The following is a 15,792-nucleotide window of genomic DNA, read 5'->3' on the forward strand; positions in this document are numbered from 1 at the left end:
TCTACCCTTAGATCGTACAAGATAACACCACGCACTTTCGACAATACCCAGCAGCGAGACTATAGCTGCACACCCCCACCATGGCGTCCCCACAGGTCAAGACCACTCTAAACGAGATCACAACTTCATCAGCTTCGCAATCCGACAAGATCCCGCCTCTACAGACCCTCCTCTCCGAGATCCTATCATCTTCACCCCCTGAACAGCTTACTCCAAATCTCAAGGCCTTTATCGATACCGTCCTAAATGAGCCGATTACACTCATCACCTCCCGTCCCGTGATGACGGAGCTCGTTAGTTCCTTATCAAAGCTTCCGAGTGAAAGCGAATCGAAGAAGGATACGTTAAATTACCTGGTCGAAGCTCTAAGACCTCGTGTTGTTTCGTATGAAGAATCGGATACGCTTTGTCGCGAACAACTAGCGGATATCTATGAGTCCGAAAACGATAATACGGCTGCTGCAAACGTTCTCATGGCGATCCAGTTGGAGTCTTCACAACGTCTTATTCCCGATGAATACCGTTTGAAAACTTACATTCGGATCATGCGAAATCTTTTGGAAGATAATGAGTCTGTTACCGCGGAGCGTTATCTCAACCGTGCTGTCTCGCTTATTCATAAATCTACGGATGAAATCCAGAATCTTCATTTCTTGATGTGTCAAGCTAGGATTTATGATAACAAGCGAGATTTCTTGAACGCTTGTCAGAAATACCTCCAGCTCAGCTTTTCACAGGTGGTCGAGGAGACTGAGAGGTTGGGGTGCTTGAATGCTGCTATCATCTGCGCTGTTTTGGCGCCTGCCGGACCAGCTAGAAGCAGAGCTCTTGGTACGCTATATAAAGATGATAGAGCTCCTCAAGTCGAGCACTATGCTATTTTGGAGAAGATGTACTTCGACAGATTGCTCAGCTCCGAGGATGTCGACGCGTTTGAAAAGAGTCTTGCACCACACCAAACCGCACAGAACGCAGATGGAACAACAGTCTTGACAAGAGCTATTGTTCAGCACAACTTACTCGCTGCATCGAGGCTGTATAACAACATTGGTGTTGAGGAGTTGGGTGTTTTGCTGCAGTTACCGGCTGAACAGGCAGAAAGATATGCTGCTAGAATGATTGAACAGAAGCGATTGGCTGGACAGATTGACCAGATCGATAAGGTCATTTATTTCGATGGACCTGCCGGAACTGGTGCACACACGGATGGAGTTATCATTGGAAGGCAAACGAGGAAGTGGGATGCGAATATTTTGGCGTTGGCGGAGGAGGTCGAGAGGGTTACGAGTTTACTACAAACAGAACATCCGGTGAGTCCCATAATCACCTCGCTACCTAGGGGAAAGTAGACTGACAATTCGTGTATAGGAATGGGTTGCTGCAAATATGGTCCACTAGTAATCTCAGTGCCAAGATAGTTCATAGAAGGTGGGTATTACAAATGTTACTTGGTTTTATTAAGGAAAGAGGGGGTCATGGAAGGCGTTCTTCTAGCTGTTGTAGTCTGGTTTAGCATAATATACAATCCATGAAGATTCAAATGACCATATTAATCAATCTCCTTAAGTAACTAATAATCAATGGTCAATAAACTATCATTAGAACTAATCTAGGCTCTTGTAATAGCCATCGCTGTCGAATAGTCCAAATGGAGACCGCGATATCTACTAAAAATCCAACGAGGTATATGCGTTGCCACAACCTCATTCTTGCGCCACAGACGATCATTCAATGTGGCGTATATATCCCGCTATACCCGCTTCCCCGCCGAATCCTCCCTCGGAAACACGCCAACGTCATCCCACCTTCGCCCTTCAACCTTATCCTTATCCATCTCCATCGTTCCCCTCGATCACAAGCCAAATTCCCATTACGTATCCCAATATCATTACTATACGAAATCAGAATCCTTATATTTACTTTTTAACCTTCAACACTTTCAACTATCAAGATTTCTCTAAACCTGTAGAAGACCTAAGCTACCTGTGATACCTCACGAGGGTGATACATCATCACAATGTCGACCACCGACCCCTTCGTTCTAGCTTGGAATTCGATTCGGTACCATACTTCAAATATGATGGATCAAGCCGATAAACACTTTGATTCTATGGCTACGACTATTCGTCAAAAGGCGAATGATACATCATGGCTTCCACAGTTTCCTCACCGAAAGTCTCCACCTCCTCCACCACCTGCCGCTCCTATGATTATTAGAGATAATGGGAAGGGATTAGGCGTAGTTTGGACGTGGGTTAAGGAACATAAATGGCTTGTGGCTGGGTTGGTGGTTGTGGTTGTTGGTGGAGGGGTTTTGGTGGTTAAAAGGAAGAGACAGAGGGTTAGGAGGAGGAAGGCGTTGAAGGCAGCGAATGGAGCTAGGAAGGAGGTTGTTGGTATGTTATTCCCCTTATATCATTTTGTGGTGGGAAGTTTTGGTGGATACTGATGAGGTTGGATACTTAGTTATTCATGGACAACCGCATGATCCGATTGTAAAATCTACGGCTCATGATTTGGAGAGACGAGGGTTTGTGGTTTATATTGCGGTTTCATCGCATGAGGATGAGCAAGTTGTGTTAGCGGAGGGGAAGACGAATATTAAACCGCTTCAGATTGATATTCTTGATGTATGGCTCCCCAATCTTCGTTTTGTTTATATCGAATGGTTGACACTAACGATGCACGAGTACAGACCCTCTCTGCCCGCGCGTCTATCTCTCGATTTTCGTCATATCTCAAATCACCTGTCGTTCCGTTCCAAGGCGCACCACCCCATCATCTGAAATTTACAGCATTGATTCTTATCCCGGATTCAAACTTCCCGTCTGGTCCGATCGAAACGATACCCTTGGATCACTGGTCCGATACATTCAATCTCAAGATCATCCAAACCTTGGCGATAACACAGTTATTCCTTCCTATTGTCACAGAATCCAGAGCTCGAGTACTATTTGTTACACCGGGTATAGGCTATAGCCTACGATTACCCTTCCATGCCCCCGAAGTCGCGGCAGTAGGAGCGTTAGAAGGTGTAATCGGCTGTCTAAGACGTGAAGTCAGTCCGGCAGGTGTACAAGTCGGATGGATCAAAGTGGGAACTCTAGATCTTGGCACCATAACGGAAAAGAAGGGAAACAAAGAATCTGCAACACGAGCGGATGTTCTTAGCTGGAGTCCAGCTGTAAGGAGTATTTACGCAAGAGGGTATGTTTGTTCGAAAGCTGTGGGGGATGGAGTTAGGGGAAGTAGTTTGAAGGAGGTGAATGCGGCTATTGTGGCCGGGATGTTGGATAAGAGGGTGAAGAAGATCATGAGGGTAGGGAGTGGGAGTGTGGCATATGATTTTATCGGAAGGTGGGTACCTGAGGGGGTTGTGGGATGGATGTTGGGGCTTAGAGGTGGGAGGAGGGTGACTGAGAATGTTAGAGGAATCTCACCGGGGAGTCGAGGCAGCAGCTCACATTCTTTGGAGAGCAGCGTGGAGTGGGAGAGGGTTGATAAATAATCCTCTTACAGCATTTGTTTGTTTTTGATTGAAAGAAGAAAGGGAAAAAGAGAGGGTATGAAGTCTATGACATTGACTGCGAGACTGAACTGGCTTGGGCGTAAGATATGGGACGGATATCTGTCGAAATTGCTGGTCGATTGGGACGGAGGTTTTCTTACGAGCACTCTGATGCACTCTCCACTACTAGGAAGACTGTGGATTTGAAATATCCCTGGGCATCTCCGCATTTACTTTTTTATGACGATTGGATATATAAACTGATACTCCCCGAATTAACTGTAATAAATAATAATACTCTCTGCTTAAAACCTCTCATGAATTGTTTAGTACTAGTACTAGTTGGAGCAGTCTACACAATACAATTGTGACTAGAACGAACCACACCCTTTAGGAGATACCTAGTATAATATGACGATCCTTGAGCAGAGTTAGTATCAAACCCACAGGATCATTCCAGGTTTCAAGACAAGGCTGCATATTTTACATTCTATAACGTTTGCCATATATACCAAGTTTGCCAATTATGTATCCTCAAGGATCCGATTGGATCCTGCCTACTAATAGTTACTCACGGAGCCCTCAATCTCGTTCCGCAATTTTTTTTTTTTTTTACAATAGTATACCAGTGAGAACGAATAGAAGTCTCCCGTTTGTATGTGCCAGCATGAAACGAAATGGAAAGAGATGTCTTAGGTAATAACGGGTGCTCCCGCCACGGTCTCGCATTGGACCTCAGCTGAACAGGCAAGCTTAAGATCATACAGACACACACACGCAGGCACATAAACTTGGCTTCTTTTTTAACATTTCTCGATATGCCAATGTGATGCTAATACCCTCTTAGCTACTAAGTATTTACTTATGTTTGTTTGTTAGCCAACATGTATTAACAGGCGATCGACCGGGTACTTATTTTAGAGTCTTTGGACATGGACATAACTTGTTGGAATTACTATGCGGATAACATGCGCATGTAGACTTATACAGGTACTTACATACCGACATACTGAAGTACTTAAGTCAGTATGTATTGGGTTGATCCGACCCTAGATTTAAAATATAAGTTTGCCCTGGTAACTTTTTTAGATTTAAATTTGGATCTTTGGCGCCTTGTATAGTTGTGGAGACATACAATCGTGAATTAGAGCATGAGGATGGAGATGTACTGCAGCTGGCTAGCTGTGCCTCTATAGCTGGAGAGGGGTATAGTATAGTACGTATAGCATAGCACCTACATACCTAGGTAGTATAGTACCTGTCAGCCTCGAGCCTGTCCTATGCTGGTATATTAGTCCCCCCGATGTATATAAAAAGTACACCGGGATCTTTTTTGATCCACTGAAATACTTAATTAGTAGAAGAGGTTGCATCGGTGTGGAATAAATTGGACTGGAGTAAAGTGGTCTCCTCGTTTCATGATTCTGCTTTTGTATTGGTCTTTTTCTCCTCCGCTTCGTTTCCGCTGCCAAAGAACGTTCCTCCTGAATCGAAACCTGCTCTTACCCGACTTCGACCTCAACTTCAACTTCAACGTCAACGTCAACGTCAACGTCAGCTTCAACTTCCACACGTCAGGTTAGCTAAAGACAATACAGTATCACGGTCGCATTGCTCGTTTCTTTACTCTGCTCGCCAAGTTCCCTCCCGAGCTGGCAGCTGACCGAACCTGCTTGACCTGAGAAACTAATCCCGGCCTCGCTCGCCAAACCCCTCAACTTCAAGGGTGAGCTTGGGAGAAAGAGAGAGAGGGAGAGGAAAAGGGCGGCCCGAAAAGAAAGCCTCAGCTTCCCAGCCTCACTCACCCACCAGAGGAAACGGGACGGAAGAACGAAAAAATTCCAGCCACGATGGTCCTCCCCGACGAAGTCTTCGACGAATGCGTCGCAATCCTTCAAAACACTTCTCTCCTCGAAGAAGAACAAACCGAACAAGTCGAAGATGTCATCAAATCCCGAACCGGCCTCACCGGAGCCGCTTTGGAGGCCCAGACCCTCGATGTTCTATGGCGTCACAGAGCTCAAGTCTCACCCACATCCTCTCCGCCTCCTCCACGAGCCACAATCATCCGTCGTTCCTCGCCGGCTCCGTGGCAGATGGCCGGTCGCACGGGAACTCCCGTCGGAACTCCACCTCCCGGTTTCGCCTCTATAGCTACAACCAGCCTTCTCAACCATGTCAATAGCAGTCCGTTCCCGAGTCCTCGGCCGTCACCTTTATTGGCTTATTCTTCACCGCGAATCCCCCATTCGCCGTCTTTAAACGCGTACGAATATGCTACTGACATTATTACGCCCGATATATACGGTGACTATGGATCCGAGAACGTCGCGTGGTTGGTCGCGGATGATAATCCGACGAATTATTTGTCTTCTCGGGGGGGACTTATGCAGCAGGATAACTTGACCCCTCATGATATGCTGCGCAGCGTGTTGGGGGAAGGACGTACGGATGAGGAGATATCAGCCGCGTTGGAGACGTGCGGGTATGATCTTTCTGCTACTTTATCCATGCTTATGGATCAAGAGGGGATTACGGGGAATGGGAATGGGCACGGTGGGATCAATATCGATGTATTGAGGACACCGGAAGGGAGGTATAGTCACCTTAGTGGTGAGGGGATGACGATTGCTACGGGGAAGAATACGGCTTTGACGCCGGGAGGTGGGGAGTATGGAAGGAGTCCTGGACGACCGACGACGCCTAAAGTTGGTGTCGTTTGTAGATTCTTCTTGTCGACTGGTAGTTGCTTGAGGGCGGATTGTAGGTTCAGTCATGACACGTCTTCGACGATATGCAAGTATGTACAACATCACCTCCCTTCCTTTACCTCATACGAGCTTATATACTGACAAGATATCAAGGTATTGGGTAATGGGCTCCTGTCTCGCCGGAGATACCTGTATCTTCTCCCACGATCCCACCCAATCGGCCAGTAAACTCATGGACCAACAGCGAGCCGCGACATCTACTCCACCTCTCCTACACTTTCAAGATACCACCGCCTTCCCAGCCCTCGGCGGCGACCTTACCTCTTCCCCTTACAATAATGGTAGATCCGGCGACCCATCCAACAACCCTACCCTTTCTCCACCCCCAGGTTTCCGCGCGCTAAACATCTCGCGTCCAAACTCACGAGCTCAGAACCGTGCTCCGAGTCCCATGATCCCATCAGTCGACGATACAGACGCGTTCCCATCCCTCGGTAGCTTCAAAACCGGGAAGAAACATCAAAACCGACGGAACAATAGGAGTAACCTCACAGAAGGTATTACGGGTTCTCCAGGACAAAACATTCCTACGGGACCAGCTAGTCTGGCAGATGTAGTCCGTATGTCCCCTTCACCAGGTCCATACAACCGTAACAACCGCTTCAACAACCACATCCAAAACTCCCCACCACCGTCCTTCGCAGTCCCTGGGAAACACCGAAACAACCATCGCAACAACAACAATAATCATAACGGTGGGAATGGTCCACCAGGTGCAAACTTCCCATTATCAGCCGCAGCAGCAGCGATACCACCGCCCCAGCAGATCCCATGGCTGGACACCGGAAACGCCATGAATAAGACATACTTGAAACACCGACAGACGGCTATTAAGCATGGTCAACTGCGGAATAAGTATCTTAGTGCAGCAGCAGCAGCATGGGCTAGGAATGACGCCAAGGCTGCGAAGAGTTTGAGTAATAAGGGACAACAGGAGCAAGCTGAGATGAGGAAAGCGCACAGAGAAGCTGCGGGGGCTATTTATGAGCAGAGACAACGTGCGTTGAGGAATGGAGCGTCTGTTGGTAATGGTGGGGTTGTTGTTGAGTTGTTTGTGGACTTACATGGTATGATATACCTTCCCCCTTTTCCTCCCTTCCTTCCTTCCTTCCTTTATTCCATGCTATTTTACAGTTTGAGTATTTGGGAGACTAAGTTATATTATTCATAGGCCTCCACCCAGAAGAAGCAGTAGAATACCTCGAAAGAATCCTCCTCGAGAATCAAAAGTCCTCGCAACCATTATATGCAATCACAGGTACAGGTCACCATTCTAAAAACGGAAAAGATAAAGTACAACGATCTGTTCGTGCTTTCCTGGATGAATGGAAATACGTATATCGTGAATTCTCAGCACAGGGGGATAGAGGCGGAATGGGTGGGATATTAGGTATCGACCCCGGTAGCTTTGATAAGAGCTATGTTAAGGGCGAAGGGGGTAGTGGTGGTAGTGGTGGGGAGAATGGGAATGGGAATGGGAATAATATACAGATTAAGAAGAATGGAGCGGGGAAGGAGGAGCATACTGATGTTTTTGGGATTGATGATGGGAGTTTGGGGGATGGAGATGCGGTTGATGGGAATGGGGAGGTGTTGAAGCGGAGGGATGAGATTGTGGTTAAAGTCAAGGAAGGGAAGAAGAAGAAAGGGAATAAAGGGGAGCAGAATGGGGAGAAGCAACAGGAAGTTGAGGAGAATGGGAAGGGGGAGGATCAAGGGGGTGAAGCGACGAAGAATGGTGGTAGTGGTGGTGGTGATGATGAGGAGGGGTTGCTGGTTAAGGATGGAGGACATTTACCTGCTGCAGGTGCGGCGGGGGATTTAGTAGTGTGAGTATATAAACCTTGTTAGAATAAAAATAAATATAAAAGGCATTTTTATCTTGTTGATTCGGTCGATTTGGGAGGGTTCTTGACAAAAAGGTGTCTGGGTCTAAGGGTGAATGAAGGAGAACTTTTGTCTATATTCCGTGATAAACCGTGTGCGATACATACAAAATATCATCGTAAGGTAGGTTTTCGTTGAGAAAAGAAAAAGAAAAGGTCATAATATACAAAGCCTGCTGCTGGTACTTCGCTATTGAACTCAGATATATAGCTGATGTGTAGACGTTTAATCCTCTTCCTCACTCATACTCTCCCACCCGTCTGGTCTTTCCTTAGCACCTTCCTCCGGTTCTTCACCATCCTCACTATCACTTTCACTATCACTATACTCAACGCCCACAACCCTCTCTTCCTTCTCTTCAACACCTTCAGGTACTCTGCCCGCAAAGATTCTTCTTACGGCGGCATTAGTACTAGTATCCCAAACCTTCACAATACCCTCACTTCCCGCAATCGCCAATCTAAACCCAACTTCTTTATCCGGTGCAAAACCTACGCTAAATATTTTGCCTAGATCAAAATCTCTAGTGGTAACCATACTAGGTTTGTTACCCTCCACATTCCATATCTTAACATTTTTATCAGTGGAAGCAGTGGCTATGAAACCCGGTATTATGGGGTTTACATCGAAGGAGGTTAAACTCGACGAATGGGCTTGTAATGTCCAAACTGGCTTTGTAGCTGACAAAGAAGATGGAATTGTTCGCGCGTCGTGGAGGTGGAGTGTTCCTACGTCTGTTGAGATGTAGAAGTAATTTGAATCGTGGGGGTCCCATTTTATCCCCTCGACGTCGGATTCACAACCCCAGCGGCCTGAGACTGTATCCTTTGTTCTCATGTCTACGGCAGCGATGGTTCGGTCCCAAGAGCCGGAGAGGAGGATGGTGGTGTTTGTTGGGTGCCATGCTAGGGAGGAGACTTTGTCTGTGTGGTGGGTGTAGGAGTGGGCTGCGGTGCAGGTTGTTAAGTCCCAGAGTTTTATGGTTGTGTCTGCTGAGCCTGAGGCTAGGAGGTTACGGTGGGTACGGTTTGAGGATAAGGAGAGGATTGAGTCTGTGTGGTGGGTTGAGATTGGTTGTTTTGACTTCTTCTTTTTCTTTTTTGAAGATTTTGTGGTGGATGATGATTGAGGGTTCGGGGCGCCTAGGATTGCGTCTGGGAATAGGGAGTCGACGGTGTCTAGGTTCCAGATTTCGATGTCTGGATCTGTGGTTCCTATTGCTGCGAAGTTTCCCTTTGTGGTTGGGGTTGGGGTGGTTTTTACGGGGAGGTCGAGCCATTCTATGCATAGTGGGATGGCGGGGAGCATTAAATCGTGGTGAACGTAGAGGTTGTCGGAGTCGTCTTCGTAGACGTAGACTTCGAGGTGAGCTAGGTCGTCTTCGAAGCGGCCGGCGAGGAGGAGGTTGTCTGTTGGGAGGATTTGGAGGTCTTCTCTTTCCGAGTCATCTTGGTTCTGTTAAGACATTATTATACATATATTAGTATCCTCATATTCGGGTTCTAAGAGATTAATTGAGAATTATGCGGGGGGGAACATACGTCTGGGATGGTGATGTAAGGGTCTTCGTCGTTATTTTCGTGGTAGGCTAAGGATTTGATGTTGCCGAACATGCCCATTGCTTTTCGAGATGTTAGCTATGAGGTTTCAATTGTATAAGAGATAGCGGGGAGGGGGCGTACTCTGAGGGTCATCGTCTTCGGCGACATCATCATCGTAGGTATCCAGATTATATTCTTTCAGATCATCATCTGCACTATACATCATATAGGTATATCATTAGTATCAAATCTGTAGTAGAGATCGATCGGATGGGGAGAACATACGCTTCATCATCACTATCGTCTTTTCCTCCCTTCTTACTCTTCTTCTTCTTCTTCTCTTTCTCCTTCTTTGAAGGAACTTCAGAGTCGATATCCATTTCTAATGATACTCCTCCTCCATTTGTATCCTTTGCTTCTTCATCATTGTTGTTGTTATCTTTGTCATCGTCGTCGGACTCAGCGGCTTTAGCATCTTCTAGCTCTTCTTCTGCATCGTCTAACTTGAGTTTTGCGATTTCAGCGATCCGAGAGAATTCATCTTCGTCTAGAGTTTTTCGATCTGGGAATTCGGCGGCGAAGCCACGAGGGACCCAGGTTGTTGATGTTATCATCCTTGTTCTTTAAGACAGTGGGGGTTAAAGAATGAGGTTGAGGTTGAAGTTGGAGGTTTGTGGAGATGTTTTAAAGGTGGGTTGAAGGAAAAGCCTTGTCGTTTTTTTTGCGACAGAAAACTTTACTAACTTTTTTTTTTTTTTTTTTTTGGCGGAGGGAGAATGTCTTGGCGTTTGGCGGTTATCGATAAAAAGGCAAACAACTTTTTTTTCTGCTTCGTCTCTTCTTCATCATCATCACAACCACTACCACGACTCTCTATCCCGCCATTGGGGTCCCAGTTCTAGGTATGTCTAAACATCCACCCCCCAGTACTTCTACCAAGTTACAATTCGTTTCCGTGAAAAGAAAGAATGAAAGAAAGAATGAAAGAAAGAACGAAAAATCCAATGATGAGCGAAATTCAAATACAATTTCAAAGTATACGGAAGAGCCGTATGAATGGTCTTTCTCCTTTTCGATTTCTATAAATATAGAGCGAAGAGGGGGGGCCGATAATGTTTAATTGACATATCAAGAGTCTGAGATTTTATAAATATGTATATTTATATATACAAACCAAGCACTGTTTTGCGCATGATTTTTCTTTTATAGTGGACGCACGTGCTGACTTATGAAAAAGTGGACCTAATTAGGAACGGTAGTAGAGTCTGTGGGGTTTAACGTTTTAGACGCGTTATATATACGTCGTGGGATGGTATTTGGGGGTGTATGACTAGCTTAATACCTGATACTTATCTATGAACACAATGAAATTCTTCTCGATAAATTTTGCTTTATATTAGCTATAGCTATAGATGTGACTAGTACTGTGATATAACTGGCTGGTGCGGCTGTGCGTATTGATAGTTCATTACTGCATGTATAACGTATATAAGATAGTATTATAATACACAAGTGCATATCCCACGTGTTCGCAGTATAGTCGCACATGGTCTTGAGACTAGGACCAGATATTTAGCGTCTAGCGAGCCTATAGAATACCGATGACAAGCCGAAGCGCGTGCGAAGGTAGTTTATAAATTATCAAAGCACAGTATGGGCGGGAGATTATGCACGTGCACGAGAACGGTAAAATTTATAAAAGCGAGGAAATATTCCAATACTGAGTTCGAGTAAATGACGTATAGGCTTAGGTCTAGGCTGGCTGGCTGGCTGGCTGTACTACGAGTGCATATATTCACACAAACTAACTAGGGAGTCTGGCCAGATTTGGTGACGAGGTAGATGAAATCATATCACGATGGATCCGCTCCACTTATAACTTTTGAGATTGTATACTGCGCGTATCTAGACTAGTTAAGAAAAGAGGAAAAGGAGAAGACGAAAAGGAGATAAAACAACTGTAGTGGGGAGAACTTGAAGTCGACCATGCGACTTGTCCCCATTGCGAAAGAAAGAAGCTCAGATTCCAAGAATTTTGTGAACCTTTGAGCTTGTGTGTATATATATATTGGAGGTGCCGGATGTGCAAATAAATGCAAGGTGTCGGTGTATATCGTGTGCGCCACCGAAGAGAAGGGTAAAAGAAAAATAGAGGGTAAAGGAGAACGTTTCGTGAAGTTCAGAACTACGGATCGAGAGCAAGATCAAAGGCGGGACATGGTATAGATCATAAAAAGATAGGAAAGAAAGAAAGTTGATGCAAACGAAACACTAATAATGTATCGCAAACACCAGCCCCAACAGTCCGAATGCCGCCGGACCACCCATCCTCAGCCCCTTAGCTCCAGAAGCTCCAGAGCTATATGTAGGCTCGGGGAATGATACTACAGTAGTAGTAATCGTGGTGACATTTCCACCCTTGCCATCCGCAGCTGCAAAAGCTGCGTAACCAGTGGGTACCGTGATCTCAGAGGAAGAGGTAGTAGTGGTTTCAACGCACGACTCCCATTCTACGCCTTCATCAATGGCGTCCCACTCACTGGCGCAGATGAAGCCGCTGCCTGAATCGGTAGGGATAATGCGAGAACAGCATGGATCTGGAGTTTCTGGGCAGTCGATGCGGAACATGACAACGTCGCAGGTGGGACGTGGAGTGAAAGTCGATGTTGTGGAAGTGGTCTTTTTGGCGACGAGGGTGGTTGGTGGGTGGGTTTTTATTGGTTTGTGGGATGTGTGTGTGCTTGTAATAGCACTGGTCGTCGTTTCGACGTCAACCTCGCGGGCACAGGTGGTGATGGCAAAAATGCTAAGGATGCATGTCTCATGTCAGCCTACGTAACTAACTTAACTATAATTTTTTTTACAAAATCACGAGGTCGGGAAGGAAGTTCTAGGCGCCTACCCGAGAATAATAGCTGTAAAGAATGTCTTCATTTTTGCTGATATAAAGAATGCAGCGATAACACTAGTAATGAACGTGGGCAGAGACTTAATGCTCAAAAGCGAACATGTAAAGGAAAACACGCCGAAAGGAATGGACTGTACTGTCGGTACTGACGGAACGGTAAACAAGAATCAAGAGAAATTTAAATAGTAAAAAGGAACGAAATGCCCGTTAACAGCCTAGAAGGTCATACTTTATACTTCCAACCCGTGAGAACGCACAGTCATTAGATTACCAGAAAGCCACCATGCAGACATAAGGACGATCAGACGTTGCATCCGGTATAGTATTCACGCTAACCTAGAGGCGGCCGTTCTTAGATCCATCGAATGGGCTGCAGTAAACTTCGAGGCGCCCTACTTGCTGTACTTTTGTGCGGTATGGTTATGGGGGTGCCGTGTGTACTATGCATACGTTTAAATTAAGTTCCGAGAGTGTTCGGAGTACGGCATTCTTCGCGATATCCATAGGCGAGTTTTTTTGTTAGTTATTTTGGTACCTGCGCAACATGCAGGGGTTCGGGGATCTATTAGTTATTCGGACTATTAAGAAAGAAAAAAATGTCCGATCTCCTATGGGAATTCACGGGAATGATGCTATATTGATAACATCATTTTTGGAATACAATTGAGACCGTGCTGTGCCTGCTGGCGCTATCCGAGGCGCGCGTGTGGGAAATCTTTCCCTTGATAAATATAAATGCGTTGATAAGACACGGGATGTTGCATTTTCCAAATCGGGATTTTCTTAGACGATGATATTATTATATCAGCCTTGATTGCGAGCTCGGAGACTCCCTGTTTTTTTGATGTTAAAAGTACCTGGTGAATACGGAAAGTGATATCGTGAAGGGGGATAACTAAGCACGTTCGTGACGTCCTGGCCTTGGAAGCCATCGCCACATGGGTTAGATTGGATACTGGAAGGTTTGGCTTGGCTTGGTTCTTAGTCGCTGCACAAACGAGTGTGGGCGCCCCAAGAAGCCAGCATTTTCTTCGGAAATCGAGGATAACGATATATCACAAATTAAAAACGAAGACCAGTTATAAAATAACATTTTAACCAACCCGGGACTGTTTCACGAATTCATCCGGCAAAGCTGGACCAAATTTCCCAAATTCTGCTTTGCTAATTTTTTCTTTGTTTTTAACATTTTTGCGCCCCATTTCGTTAGCCCGAAGTAAAGCCATTTACCATGCGCCATCGTTTTGCAGCCACGAGACCACACATACATTAAATAGTGTGTTGAACCGGCCCGACCAGACGGGGATCTGAGGTAGCAAGAACCAGGATGTAGGATTGTAGTTATGGTGCTGGCACCCGATTTCTCCGCTGATAGTCATCGTGATGCCTTCGTTTGTTCCGTTTAATTGCCATGTCTTTTTTCTCTTTTTCCTTGGAAGTCCCCACGAGTGTAACACCGAAGGGGTAGGCACACATCTGTCGTAATCTTCAATGCAAAGGCGATCTTGAAGCTATTGGAGGGGTAGGGGTTGCAGCAGATCTTACAGTCCCGATAGCTTCACAACCGGACTTGCGCCATATCGCAGGTCTAAACTTGAAATAGTGGGAAAGGGCTTATCGATTTCGAACCAAAATAACGTTTCTCAAAAGCTCGTCTTGAAATCCAGCAGCTTCAAGAAGGTTAGATGCAAACCCCTGCTTTCTTTTTGCCCACTTCGGGAAGGAAGCACTGTCCAGAAACTTGCGTATGCATGGCCGGATGGCTTGCCTTAGACCCTACGGAAATTCACAATTTTAACAGTGGTAACACGGCTTCGAACCTTTGGATGCCTTTAATTGCATGGACAAAATTGGAGGGTAGTCAGTTTATGGGGGGGTTTTCTTCGTCTCGGTTCCATACGGTGCGTAACTAGAGTCGTAGAAAGTTGTTTGCTTGCAGACTTTCCGTAGACCTCGGCCAGACATTGCCCGCCCAATTGCAAGGCCACCTACCTGATTGTCCTTCGCCTTGTATCAGATACTTCGGTGGTTTTCACTAATTTACGTAGAAGAAACATTATTTTCTGTGGCAGATTGCAATGCCAAGCAGGTACTGGTACTTGCTTAGAGACTCGGTTCGACACCCGTCAGCCACTTTTCATTTGATGGCTAAAACCGCAAGGTTATGCTCTCGATCCCGGATACCTGGAATAATCCTCTGATGCCTGGTGGTGGGGGAGGAAGCTCATCAGAACACATGGATGTGGTAGGAGCGAAGGACAGAGGCGGTCGCAACCCACAGGAATAATTGTTCATTTCAACCGAAAAAATCAAGTAACTTTGAACCAGGGGTGCAGCCCATCTGCCCGCCTAGCCTGTCAGCTGAACATGATTGATCGCAAGAAGGTCTTCGGGGCGGTCTCACCCCGCTTATGTACCCGGACCACCGCGCATTTTCGTACATTCTGTTAAATATAATTGAACAGTCGACCGAAATTCCGGCCTGGTCGTAATATCTATAAGCTTGCCTTGTCCCTTCCCCAACTTTTCCTAGTTTTCCTGGCCTTGACGCACCTTTTTTTAAAATTCCATTTTTTGGGTTTGCTTTCTTCTCCATAAGCTATCTTTACTCGACAATTTCAGATGTTCGGATTACGACCTTCGACTCGACCTGTGCGACGATAACTCATGATGGAAATAAGCCGGATACGAGGCCTGGCCAGATTTGGTGGACCGAGTGCTCCAAATATATTCAACAACGAAGAGATCGAAGACAACGACAGGAATTTCGACAAGGACGAATTCGGCGTAATAAAAAGAATCACAAGGATACCGAGAAGGTCTCTGTGATACCAGCAGACACCAAGATAGAGACGAGCCTTTTTTTTTTTGGTGGTACGGCATTTGTCTTCCCCCTCTTTCTTTTTTGTTTAAAAGGTGTGATTTGGTGGGATAAAAAGTAGGAATCGCAGGCACGAGTGTCGACCTGGTAGACGGATGGGAAATTAGCTGCTGGGACACCTGCGAAACTGTCATACGGCATTGAGGACGGGAAATGACAGCGAGAAATAATGAAAGGAAAAATAGAAGGAGGGCATAATGCATTTCGATGCGGCGAAACTCAAACTAACAAATAATCATCTGCTCCTCCTCAGGTATCCCGCAGGAAATCTCGTATTTCCAACATCTGTTCAGCAT

At 45.9% G+C, this 15,792-nt stretch overlaps 5 protein-coding genes across 5 annotated transcripts; 3 read left to right on the forward strand and 2 right to left on the reverse strand.

The window, feature by feature from the left end:
- Positions 1-80: 80 nt before the first annotated feature.
- On the forward strand, positions 81-1,398 carry AOL_s00188g166 (uncharacterized protein; the record flags this gene model as incomplete). Its single annotated transcript, XM_011128414.1, has 2 exons — positions 81-1,310; positions 1,369-1,398. The coding sequence occupies 2 exons, from the start codon at positions 81-83 to the stop codon at positions 1,396-1,398; spliced, it is 1,260 nt and encodes a 419-aa protein (XP_011126716.1).
- Positions 1,399-2,017: 619 nt separating this feature from the next.
- On the forward strand, positions 2,018-3,508 carry AOL_s00188g167 (uncharacterized protein; the record flags this gene model as incomplete). Its single annotated transcript, XM_011128415.1, has 3 exons — positions 2,018-2,396; positions 2,467-2,630; positions 2,696-3,508. The coding sequence occupies 3 exons, from the start codon at positions 2,018-2,020 to the stop codon at positions 3,506-3,508; spliced, it is 1,356 nt and encodes a 451-aa protein (XP_011126717.1).
- Positions 3,509-5,358: 1,850 nt separating this feature from the next.
- Positions 5,359-8,112, forward strand: AOL_s00188g168 (uncharacterized protein; the record flags this gene model as incomplete). Its single annotated transcript, XM_011128416.1, has 3 exons — positions 5,359-6,308; positions 6,373-7,346; positions 7,451-8,112. The coding sequence occupies 3 exons, from the start codon at positions 5,359-5,361 to the stop codon at positions 8,110-8,112; spliced, it is 2,586 nt and encodes an 861-aa protein (XP_011126718.1).
- A 279-nt stretch (positions 8,113-8,391) lies between these two features.
- AOL_s00188g169 (uncharacterized protein) lies at positions 8,392-10,321 on the reverse strand (the record flags this gene model as incomplete). The annotated part of the gene is made up of 4 exons (XM_011128417.1): positions 8,392-9,621; positions 9,708-9,787; positions 9,849-9,922; positions 9,993-10,321. The coding sequence occupies 4 exons, from the start codon at positions 10,319-10,321 to the stop codon at positions 8,392-8,394; spliced, it is 1,713 nt and encodes a 570-aa protein (XP_011126719.1).
- Positions 10,322-11,978: 1,657 nt separating this feature from the next.
- On the reverse strand, positions 11,979-12,641 carry AOL_s00188g170 (uncharacterized protein; the record flags this gene model as incomplete). The annotated part of the gene is made up of 2 exons (XM_011128418.1): positions 11,979-12,513; positions 12,610-12,641. 2 exons carry the CDS (start codon positions 12,639-12,641, stop codon positions 11,979-11,981), a joined length of 567 nt encoding a protein of 188 aa, XP_011126720.1.
- Positions 12,642-15,792: the final 3,151 nt, after the last annotated feature.

This window comes from Orbilia oligospora, assembly GCF_000225545.1.
Source record: "Orbilia oligospora ATCC 24927 unplaced genomic scaffold scaffold00188, whole genome shotgun sequence".
Taxonomy (NCBI): domain Eukaryota; kingdom Fungi; phylum Ascomycota; class Orbiliomycetes; order Orbiliales; family Orbiliaceae; genus Orbilia; species Orbilia oligospora.